The 12390-nt window shown below is 38.7% G+C and overlaps 1 protein-coding gene across 1 annotated transcript in view; it reads right to left on the reverse strand.

The window, feature by feature from the left end:
• LOC122985162 (protein kinase C-binding protein NELL1-like) overlaps positions 1-12390 on the reverse strand; it is a 279144-nt gene that overhangs the window by 17487 nt on the left and 249267 nt on the right. The window contains exon 16 of the mRNA XM_044355623.1: positions 5889-6029. Coding sequence (XP_044211558.1) covers positions 5889-6029 — 141 coding nt within the window. The remainder of the gene's footprint in view (positions 1-5888; positions 6030-12390) is intronic.

The following is a 12390-nucleotide window of genomic DNA, read 5'->3' on the forward strand; positions in this document are numbered from 1 at the left end:
ATGAGAACAAGAATAAATGTAGTGTAGCTTAATTTCCAAATAGAGGAATACGCTGGGGAAAATCTGCAGACAGGAATAGATAAACATGGATTAGAACTTTTTTAATTTGTTTGGTACACAGCATGTGTGCTTCTTGTGTATACAGTTTGATTCTTTTTTAGATAGTTTGACGTTTTTACCAATTCCCTCATAAGCGACACCTAAAAGTGTATTAACTAAAACGCTAGTTTTTGTTAGCTTACCTAAAACATCATCATACACAGTAAATGTCACTATTATCTCATGTGCCAGTGTTTTTTTTGTGAATGCTGCTCTCTAAATAATCCAAAAGAAATAACAGGATTTAATTTTTGTGGTACGTCTGTTGCTGAGGAAATCAATCAACTGAGAAGAATATGATGGCTAATAGTTAGCTAACAGTTAGCTAACTAGCTAGAAAGTAGTAGGCAGTGGAATTTAAAAAACAGACATTAAATTAAAGTGCCAGTGTAAAATTGACCAGTCACTTGACATGCTAGCCAAGTTCTGAGGTCATGTCTGGGCTAACCTCTGTACCTCTGCTGTATCTCTTATTGAGCACTTCTGTATCGTCATCTGTATTCATGGTGTTTTCTATCCTAGAATATACTAGGACTAATTGGCATCCACTACAGCACTTGCAATTAGAAGTTGAAACCTTCATGATTTTAACAAAGCTAAGCTGCAGCTTTTTAATCATTGGTTTAATCATCGGCGGTACTTTCGCCATGAATATAATATCACCCAACACTCTCTCTTCTAATGCAATGTTTCAACTTTTTAGCTGTCTCTGATGTCTAAAAAGGTCTACGGCAATTAATCTTGTCTGTCCTGCTGATACAGACATGTCTGTGGTCCATGGTCAAACTGGTGACGTTTAACCTGTGATGGTCCAGGGATTATGGGTAATGGTGTTCATTAAAGACTGCTTAAAACAAAAATATTGAATACATAACAATATGACAATATGATAACAAAAATTACCATTCTTATCTACACATATGGAGTGAATCACACAGTATACCCTTGAGTTTTAGCTATTTGTATTAGGCCTATTACAAATGTAAATGTGATTTTGAATTAGGTTTTCTTGTTTCTCTTGTTTCATGTGTCTCTATGAACAGACACTTTATATTACATGTTAATCTTGCCCAAACTGCCCTTTGATGCCCAAATTGTAAGAGTGCACTTAGTCACTTTATAGATAAAAGGCTCTTATGGATCCATCTGTCACCCAGCAGGACACCCTGACAGAAGCACAAGCAGTTGCTCCATGTGCCAAACATGAATTAGCACCAACATGATAACAAAGCACTCGCTCATTGGAAAAACACATCACATCCTTTAAATAGAGGGTCCTTGGAGAGGGCACACATTCACCAACACTGAATAACTGCCCAATCTGTTGTTAAGGCAAAACATAGCAATTCTAACACTCGAGTTTCAAGTTAGTTAGTTTTCATCAAAGCATTAACATACCTATTAGGATTTTTTGAATAAAGTCTTTGATAGCTTTGCAGTTGATTTGCATATGAAAGTTCAGTTGCTTTCTGTGAAAAGAAATTTCAAATATTCCTCAAACGTCCCCTTTTCCGAAAAAAGGTTTTTTGCTAGAAGAAATTATACACACGTGTTCTGACACTGAGAAAGAGACTTTCTGCTTTCTGAAAACATCGTCCTCTTCTTCTGTCTCTCTAATTCTCATCCCCAGCGCTCTCTGCCATTTTCTGCATTGCCATCACATACTCTTGGCCAAATTGTAGCTGTTGATATGGTTAACTGACTGGTACTGCCGCTCTCCGCTTTGAGCTGACTGCTTATTACAAAATGCTACTTTCTGTTTGGTTGACTCATGAGAGTCTGTTGGAGGGATACTGTGGAGGGGAAGAAATCCTGTTAAATTGTCATTCATACTTATTCCCCCTGCTGGCTTCCAGCCTAATACTGCATAGTGGGGAAAGAAATGATACACATGTCACAGCTACATGAACTTGTCTGGTTAACGAGTGACAAATATACACAACACATACATACAGTATATATATATATATATTATGACACACACTTTTATTTATGCTGTAAAGTGTGGAGAAGCCATGTCATTAATAGCATCTGTTAATGACAGCGCTTTCACTAATCACATTGTATAAATCATATTTAAAGTCATGAATATGTTTGTTGAAAGCCTCACAGAGCACAAACAAGCACGCAAACATGTCCGATTAGACTCGTGACTGATGTGAGCAACGTCTCTGTTTGATTTGCTTTCTTGCAAATATGAGTTACGTGTCTGATTTTTATGTGATAATAAGTCTCACACTGATGGCATAAGTTTTCTTTGTAAAAAGATGAGACAGCCCACGTGAAAAATAGTGCAGTGTATGTACTGCTCTCAGCCCATCCATGTTATTACCACTACTCTGACTCACCAATTTCAGACATTTTCAAATAATAGGAAGATTTGCTGAAAATATATCTTTTGGGTATTAAATACTCATCCCTTTGGACTTGAAAGGTGGGTCTGAAAAGTTTTTAGTTTGCTCCTTCGTGCAGGATGGAAACTGTACTTAGCTTTGATTCACAACAGTTACAATTGATTCAAACAGGACAAAAAAACCCGTCAAACATATCAAATTGTTCAAATTGCGCTGCAGCATAATTCATCTCTCCGCCTTTGATCTGATGTTAGTGTCGATGCTTTGCCAAAAAAAATCACTAAATATGCTACCTCTGGTAGAGCTTTGGATCCATGAAGAGGTGTTATTATGTATTTACCTCCGTTGTGGAGAAGCTATGAGGGTTTTAACACAAGGACCACCGACAGAATTGGCCTATTCTGAAGGAATGATTTTCTATGTACATTATTTCACTATGTCTCTATAGACCATTGGAATCCATTGTAACTACTGTGGATCCAGCTGCCATCCTCAACAAAGGAGTAAGATACAAGCCTTTCAGAGCCATGTTGCAAGCATACAGGGAGTGAGTTTTCCTTTAATATTACCACTTAAGGGAATAACCACCCACACATTACATTGTCATTTGTGGTATATATCCCTTTTCTCTCAACCTGCCTCATTCCCGAGAATGCCTTTTGACATAGGAATATGTTAAAAGAACATGCATAAGAAAAAAATAACTGGTGTTAATAATAGATGATAATTTTATATTCTAGTCTGTTTTCAGCTCCTGTTGATTTGTGTCCGTGTTTCCTCTTTTCTTTTGATGGATTTGTCCTTTTATGATTGTTGAAAATCAACACAAAACTGCAGCTTTTAAAAAATGGCTCTGACTTAGAGGGACTGACACTAAAACCAAACCAAACTACTGGACTGTAGTTTACCTCCTGACAATATCCGGATGTAACATCACATGTCTGTTTGGTGAGTTGTCTATCAAAGTTTGCTTGGCTGTTTTCTTTAATACTGAGGTAACAACTAGTAGATTTACAAAATGCCACCTCCTCCACCCAAAGGCTGAAGTGTAAGATGCGATTTTGTGCAAAAAAACATCACACTGAACTATCACAGTTCATTTTCACTAAGTCACACATGGCAAAACGTTAATTATATTTTGCAGTGGAGGTAGTGTTGTTCTGCAGGTGATTTAGGTAAGATTTAAATCACTAATTGGATGAGGAACACAAAGTTTGTCTTACTCTGAGAGAGAGCAGGATATCTCAAGGGCAAAGTTTTTGTGATAAGACTATGTGAGCTGCCTTTAAAGACAATCTCGATGTTGTTTACTCCGTGTAGTAATGTGACTTGAAGCTACTGTAGACATATACAGTACATGTGTCTATCACTTTCTTTATGAATTGAATTTGAGGGAAACCACTTTCTGGGGGAATATGCTGAAATCATACCTCTTCCCCTCAAAGTAAATGAATCAAAGTCGACTGCTGACATTGCATTTTGATTTAAAGGTGAGAGAGATGTGAAGCGAAGGTGCGATTTAAAAGTGAAAGCAAAAGGATTTCACTCAGCCATGCTGTCTTATTCGCTGCATCCATTACAATTTAACAAAGGTGCATAGGCAAAAGTAAAAGCAGTGCCTCGGATTTGTTGAGTGATATTTAGTTTGTCTGAGCTGAACATGCTGAACCACTGAAAACCTTCATGTAATGTCAGTGACAAGACTATAAGCTCTGGTAAATTTCATGCTGCAAAACTTCAGTGTCAAAACTGTGCAAAAATAATTTATTTGATGTGTTACCATGAAGTTTAGTAGAGACATTCATGGTCCCCAGAGGATGAATCCTATGGTCTTTTTAGGTTTTCAGTGAAATATCTTGACAACTATTGGATGGATTGCTGTTTGGTACAGATATCCATGGCCCATCAAATAATAAAGATAATTGCTGATGTAGTTTTGCACCTGACAAGTGCAAGACGCACATTGTTTATTTAAGCTATTCACATCTTTCTGAAAGTTTTATCTGACAGAGTAGCAGAACAAATATCTGGGTGTGATAGTAAGAATAACAACCTCTATGCTGGAGTAAACTGAAAACATATTGATTTTTGCTCATTGTTTTTAGTTTTTGCTTCATAATTAGTGTTGGCTTAATGATGATAAATCATCAAAATCATGCCATGATTTACTGGGTAACCACACAATAATCTTTTGTTTACGCTGTGCACATAATCACACAGGGTTATGTTGGCATATGGGTTCAAAATTGAGATTTGAAAATTCAGTTCAGCCAAATTCTCCGGCCCCTCCCTAATCGTGACTTATTAGGCAAGATTTGAGGTTCAGGTCCGGCACACTGGATGACTGTAGCCTCAGTTTGTGCCTCTCATACAGAGCTGCAGGTAGCAAGTCTGATAAGAGATGGCAGGCAGGCAGGCAGGCGACGTGAACCATGTTTATGCAAAGATTTATTCCTTTTCTGTGGCAGTAAACACAACACATGGGCCCACCTATAACTGTGCTATACAGTGTTCAGAGCTTAACAAGTTATTTGTGACAACAGTGACGTTACCCACGATAAACAGCCGTGGCTATGTGCTGACACTCCCCAATAGACACACACACACACACACATACACACACACACACACAGTGGACAGCGTCTTATAGTAGTAGTCTTGTAAGACAGGTAACACAGAAACTTTTACACATTTTGAGTGTGTAGTTACCCTTAAAGAGGAAAATCCAAGACAGTGGCAAATACTGTACATCACTTGTTAAAAACTGTTGCTGCAGGAGATCATTAATGTGCAGTGACTTTGTAAAATGCCCAGAATCTGTGAAAATATTGCAAATGAGTGCTGCAGTGCAGTGTGAATGTTCTATCCATCATCATTACAGACTTGTCACAGGAAACACACATGCCTGGTGTGTCTTTATTTTCGTTGTGAGTTCTGCTTCTTCCTGTCTTTGTGGGCTAACAGATGGGAGAGGGAACACAACATAAAGATCTAATAGCCGCACAAGGCTGACGTTTGTTTCTTATGAATATCTCATAAGCATTGCGCGTGTGGGTTTCACACTGGTTTGATCTCGAGCTGTGAAGGTGAGAAGACCACTGATTAGACTTCCTGTAAGCCTGCTGGGTAGCATGTTAGAGCGCACACACATACACCCATACATTACATCACACTGTGCTTAAGTCTATATGCTAGATTTTCAATGAGGATAAATATGACAAAGAATGACAATCAGTGGTTCATGTAGGACACAAGAGATAATAGAGACTTGAAGAGGAAGCCTCCGAGGGAATGACAATGTTCAGAATTCCTGTGTAATTGGACACAGAGAGAAGAAAAAAAAAGTCTATAGTGACTAGGCAGCAGGCATGCAGAGGCTGAGGAGCTGGTATTTGAAGTAGTGATAAGAATGTTTTCAATTCAGTGTATGCTCACCAATGCAGGAGCTCCCATCGAGCAGGTAGGAGCCATTGTCATGGAAACCACTTCTGCATTCACAGTGGTACCAGCCGGGCAGGTTGACACAGCGGGAGTGGTTGTGGCACTCAATCAGGACCTCTGCGCACTCATCGATATCTGAGGACACAAACACACATACAGTGGCATCAGCATCAGTCTAAATTACTTTCCTGGTTATGAACATGAACCTGAAACTTCGGTTCATTTGTGTTGTTTGATTTTTTTTTGCCTGCTCTTTGATCTGTTCTAGTTTCAACAGTGGAGGTTGATCCAATCAGAGCAAACCGCCGCCACATCAGCAGAGCTGGGTCAGTGGCTGCCCACATTAGACAGCCAACATCTCTGCAGCCTGTCTGCCACAGCAGGGATCAAAGTCTTTTAGAAATCACAGCATTTGGCAGCAGAGTTGTTTCCTACGTGCACTTCTCTATTTCTTCTCCTCACTCATTCTGCCGTTCCTACCCAGCTCGCTTTGTCCCAGGCGAGCGGCGTGCATATACATGCCTAGCCCAGAGGCGTTAGGTCTTCACTCCTTCTCGGGAGAGTAAATCTCTCTCATCCATTATGTATGGTGTGAGCTCTGCTCCTCATCTGCAGCTCTCTTGCTTCTGGCTGTAAGACCCGACCTGCACACACACCCTAATGTTTAAAGCGTGACCTTCAGTCACACTTTCAATCACCTAAATGCAAACCGTAGCAAACAGGGCAAGGTGGCAAGGGACTGCTCATTAACTGTCATGTCTGTGTACATCTCATACTCTCGCCGAAGGAGGAAACCCTAATATCTCAAGCAAATCAACAAGAAAAACAGTAGCTTAAAGCTCGGCCACTGTTCATTTTTCACAGAGGATTGTGGAGTCTTAACAGTTTAGTGGTGGACTCAGGCTGTCTGAGGGGTAGGGGTGAAAAAATAAAAAGGGCATCTGATACATTCAATGCGCCTCCATCAGCAGAGAACAATAATGTATGTTTGTTAAAAAGGCTACAACCCCAATTAATATTAACATTAATCACAGGGTGATTCAGAATATAAGGAAAACAATAACTCTGTATTAAAAAGGATTAACTTTTTAAACATTTACTTTTCATCTCTGTAACAAAACACAGGGAATGGGTAACATTTTAAATGTTTATTTCTCAAACACATCTATAGTAAAAACATGGTACTATTAACACTTAGAGAATTCGCTGTTTTGTGCAGTCTTGTCAGGGAAGCGAGAAGCAAGATTGGTGAAATCAAAGAAGAATTATTTTTGGCCATGAGTTTATAAATGTTAACAATCTTGTTATGGTCAACGGGGATGTGCCTCTCAATGGACAACAGCAGAAGATCTGAGAGCCTTCCTTCTCCACATCTGTTTGGGTCTTGATCAGCTTCAGTTTGGAGAATGATTGGTCAACTTATGCAGTTGTCACTGGCAATGTTTTGTCTGTTACTCAAAAAGTTTTCTTCCAGATTTCCATTTATAATACCTCACTGGAGACATGCCACTTACCAGCCTGCTTCAAGACCTCCATCATCATCCCTGTCCCCAAAAAGCCAAGGACCACAGGATTTAAAGACTAGAGACCTGTCGCCCTGACCTCTATGGCAATGAAGTCTTTGAGTGCCTTGTACTGTCCCACCTTAAAACCACCACAGACACACTCCTGGACCCCCTGCAGTTTGCCAACAGAGCCAACAGGTCTGTGGACAATGCAGTAAACATAGCACCTGGACTCTGCAGGAACCTACACCAGGATCCTGTTTGTCCTGCACGTGCCTGACTCCATCGGCAGGTGGATCACCAACTTCCTGTCTGACAGCGCGTGAAGATGGAGAAACACGTCTCTGACTCCCGGACCATCAGCATTGGTTCTCTTCAAAGACTGTGTCCTTTCTCAACTTCTCTTCTCCCTGTACACCAACAGCTGCACCTCCAGTCATCAATCCGTCGAGCTCCTGGTGGAAGGTTGACCATCTGGTGACTTGGTGCAGACAAAACAAGTTTCTAGCTCAACGTTTTAAAGACAGTCAGGATGGTTGTGGATTTCAGAAGGAACACAGCCCAAACCGCCCCTTTCACTCTGTGTGACTCCTAAGTTGGCACTGTGGAGTCCTTCCCCTTCCTTGGACCCATCGTCAGCCAGGACCATCAAGAAGGCTCAGCAGATGATGTACTTGCTGCAGCAGCTGAAGAAGTTCAACCCGTCAAAGTCAATGACGGTGCACTATTACACCACTATCATCAGTCCATCTTCACCTCCTCCATCACCATCTGGTACACTGCTGCAACTGCCAAGGACGAGGGCAGACTGCAGCATAACATCCGCTGTGCTGAAAAGGTGATCGGCTGCAATCTGCCGTCCCTCCAGGACCTGCACATCTCCAGGACACTGAGGCAAGCAGGAAAGATCATGGCCTCCCCACAGTCTGTCTCCCACACAGACTCTATCCCTCCCCTTGACATCACAGGTTATACTAACGTAAAATCCCAATAATCTTATAATTGCACATCTGTGATCTTTGATCGAATATAGCACATTACATTAATGCAACTTGTATCACTATTATTATTATTATTATTATTATTTGCACACTGCATATAGTATACTGTTTTACTTCTTATCAATATTTTTGTAAATTTCATCTTCTCTTCTACTTAAAACCTGTATCAGCTCTTCTCACTTAGAATATATTTTACATATTTTTTATTGTAAATTTGTTTTTGTTTGTATTATTTAGGATTACTTAACTTTGTGTATATTTTTGACTGTAATGCACATCAACAACACCAAGGCAAATTCCTTGTATGTGCTGACCTACTTGGCAATAAACCTGATTCTGATTTCATAACAGTTTCATGAGGATATATTTTAAAAACTTTTTAACATGCCTAGGCACAGGTTTAAGTTCAGCTGTGCATTCCTCTAATTGCTAATGGCTAATGCAAACATACCTTTATCTCTCTCATCTCCTCTCTTGCTGCCTCTAGCTGCATTTTGCAGATCCCTCTGTAGTGTCCTCAATTTTCTTTCTCTTCTTGGCATTCGGCCAATCCATTGCTTATCTCCCTCTCTACAAGTGCAAGTTAATCCAAGCTAAAGGGGTGTAAACACATTTTGAGAAAAGAATACTATATATTTGGTGTTGCACGGTATAGGGGTGTGCCTGAATACAAATACATTATTCAGCAAAGCACAAAAGTGTTGTTTTTTTTGTTTTTTTTTACTAATATTTGTTTGATACAAATATTTTAAAAATTATTTGTTTTCGGGAAGAAAAAAACCCCATGTCAAATACCAGCATGCAAGTCAGTTACATTTCTATCTCACTCTCCCTTCTGCTCCGTTGTTATGTCTATCAGCAGGTCTCAACAAGGGGAGTCACATCCACCTGCTACATGATGCACATTTCCTAATTTGGACATCATTCCCGGAGTTGGGGTGTTCCCCAGAGATAAAGCTGAGCTACCGATGACATATGAAGTGCCCCCAAGGGACTAACTAATTAATTTGGCTTTAGCTTATTAGCTAACTTACCAATGTGGCAGACATACGCAATGTTAACGTTAACTTACCATAACTTGCAAACTGCTAAAAATCAGGCGTTCACAAGTATGCAGATCAACAACACCAGTTATAAATTGTCAATTTACACTCAGTCAGTACTGGTAATGTGAATCATGGCATGTACATTTTTATCAATAATTGTCATTATCACTAGACGCACTCAGTAGAGTGCAGACCTCCACCATGGAGGTGTATTGAGTCTGTTTAATGTGATGTCTGGGTGCAAATATAAAGTTGACCATTAAAGAAATCATAAACTAAAGTATAAAGGACATCAGATTACTGCATACCATGTAAAACCTTTAATAACACTATGACCTTGATCTTATTATTTACAATAATCCAATTATTCATGTTATAAATATACTTATTCTTTGTCAAAAACACACCTACATGTATGAAAAAACAAACAAGAAAACACTTAACAGGACATAAACTACAATTTCATTGAGCATGAAAATAATAAACATAAATGACATCATTAACTGTAAGTCTGGCACTTCATGGTGATGAAACTCAAACCTAGGATGATTAGCCTGCACACTACAGTAGTGCACTAAAGTAGACTGAACACAAATGATTCAGTACACCATGGCAGGGGTCTGCACTCTACTGAGCTTATTTTCTAGTTTTCTATTTAGTCAAATTAGATTTAAAATTGACAATGAGAACAATCTCTCTCAAAACTAGTTTACAATCTACATCAAACCGAAATGTATGGATTCTTTTCACAACCTCCACTGTCTTGCATTGTCAACATATTTTATCTTTTTCAATTAATAAAAAAAACAAAACAATGAATTTTAAGTTCCATGTTGTCATCTATTATTCCATTACTATTCTTGATGTTTTAGGTTTTTGCTGTGCTATCGTTCCAGTATTGGTATTGACATATTTAGGCAGGTATCATATCAACGTCATATTTTTGTTATCGTGATAACTCTACTCTGATTTCCTTTTATGGGTTTACTACACAACAACATTGATTTCCAATTTGTACCAAATATTTAGTATAGAGATGACTAAATATGCATCTAGCTAGCTAGCTACTATATATCTAGAATTTTGTTTAGCTTGTTATAGAGCTTTGGACAAACCTAAACATAAAACCAACTTAGAAAATACAGTCTGCATACATTAGTAAGCCATCCGTATTAATATTTAAGCCATAGACTAGTTTTAATTGCAAAAAAGACATGCTATGTGACCTACGTCACAAATTGTCATAGGATCAAGGTTACAGCTTAAGCTTCAGTAACCCAAAGACAACAGAATAATCTAAAAGGGGCTGTGACTGAGCAAACTAGGGTTGCCAAAATCAACTGAATGGAATAATGTCAGCTACAACAACTACAACATGTTTTAAGGGTGCTTTAATTTCCTGATGGTCAGCCTACATAAAGGATATTAATTTCTACCGTAATGGCCAGTTTACTCCAGTATAAGGGCATCTTATAGGGCAAAATATCTCATGTGCTTCACTGGAAAGGCACTTCACAATGTTTTTCTCCCATACAGTGCACCCTATAGATCACTTCACCATATTTTTCTCCCATACAGTGAAACCTAGTGGGCACTTCCTCATGTTTTTTTCTTTTATTGAAAGGGCACACAATTCTGCACTTCCATGTTAGACTTAGGAGAACGCTAAATAGCACCTTTTCCACTTTTTTGTTCACTAGAAGTGCACCCATACAGAACCTCCTGCTCACCCCATTACAGTGGCAGCTCATAGGGCACTGCATTACATCTTGTAGGAGTTCTTTACAGGGCACTATCACATTTCTTCCTCTGAAAGGGCACCCGTGAGGCCACATCATTCCAGAGGCACTCTGTAGAGCACTCAGGTAGTAAATCACTACCTGATTTACCCATAACTAAGACAGAAATTACAGAATATTGGTATGTTCTCTCCTTTGTGCGGGCACCTTAGAGGGCATTTTATCATGTTTGCTCTACTGTGCTGGCACCTTAGAGGGCATTTTATCATGTTTGCTCTACTGTGTGGGGCACCTTAGAGGGCACTTTCCCAGTATTTTTTTTGTTCTAACCACAATATCGGGGGTTAGAAAAAAAAAACCCCACAATGATATTGTGGTAAAGTTATTTCTTGAACAACAACAACTTGACACAATGAGTGTATGCAGCATTTCAGAGGTCCTTAGTGGCCCTTTGTAATAATTGGATGTGTAAGATTAGTCTGCTAGCTAAGGAGCTGCTGTCTGTCTTTGTGTTAAACTACATTCCTGAATAAATTTCTCTTTATTTGTCATACAAAGGTAGAATACCCACATTTTCCACTTTAACTTTATAATATCAGACAGCTATCTAATCTGCCCAAGATGCATTTAGTGATTTAATCTGAATAGATGATATTAACAGGTGATAATAATCTTCTAATCATAAACCCTGTAAGAAAGCTAACAAGCATATTTCCTGTAATTTTGGAATATTCCTTTCATCAAAGTGTTTCCCTTAATGAACGTGTTTATTCTTTAATACACATGTTCTCTGATTCCAAACTTTGTTTACAATTCCATAGTTCCAATTTAGGAACAAGTAACAAGTGAGGACCAGCGTGAGTGTCAAAACAACAACAACCATCAAACAAGGTATTTGAACAATATGAGATTTAGTTGAAGGAGGGATATAACTTATGGGGCTTAGAGACAGAAAAGACTGAAAAAGTGGTTTTGAATGTTATAATATAACTATTCTATGATGAATAGTGGAAATTCAACCATTTTACAGACTGGCAGGTTAAAATGTGATATGTATAATATGTAATAATGTACTATATGTCTTGTATTTATGGTTATGTAAACTTTACATCCATTTTTTATTGAGGGGTTAAAAGCAAATATTGTATTTTGTAAAATACATAGTTTTGCATAGTTTTTTCTGTGATTTACAGTATATGTACGTG

This window comes from Thunnus albacares, chromosome 1 (genome assembly GCF_914725855.1).
Source record: "Thunnus albacares chromosome 1, fThuAlb1.1, whole genome shotgun sequence".
Classification (NCBI taxonomy): domain Eukaryota; kingdom Metazoa; phylum Chordata; class Actinopteri; order Scombriformes; family Scombridae; genus Thunnus; species Thunnus albacares.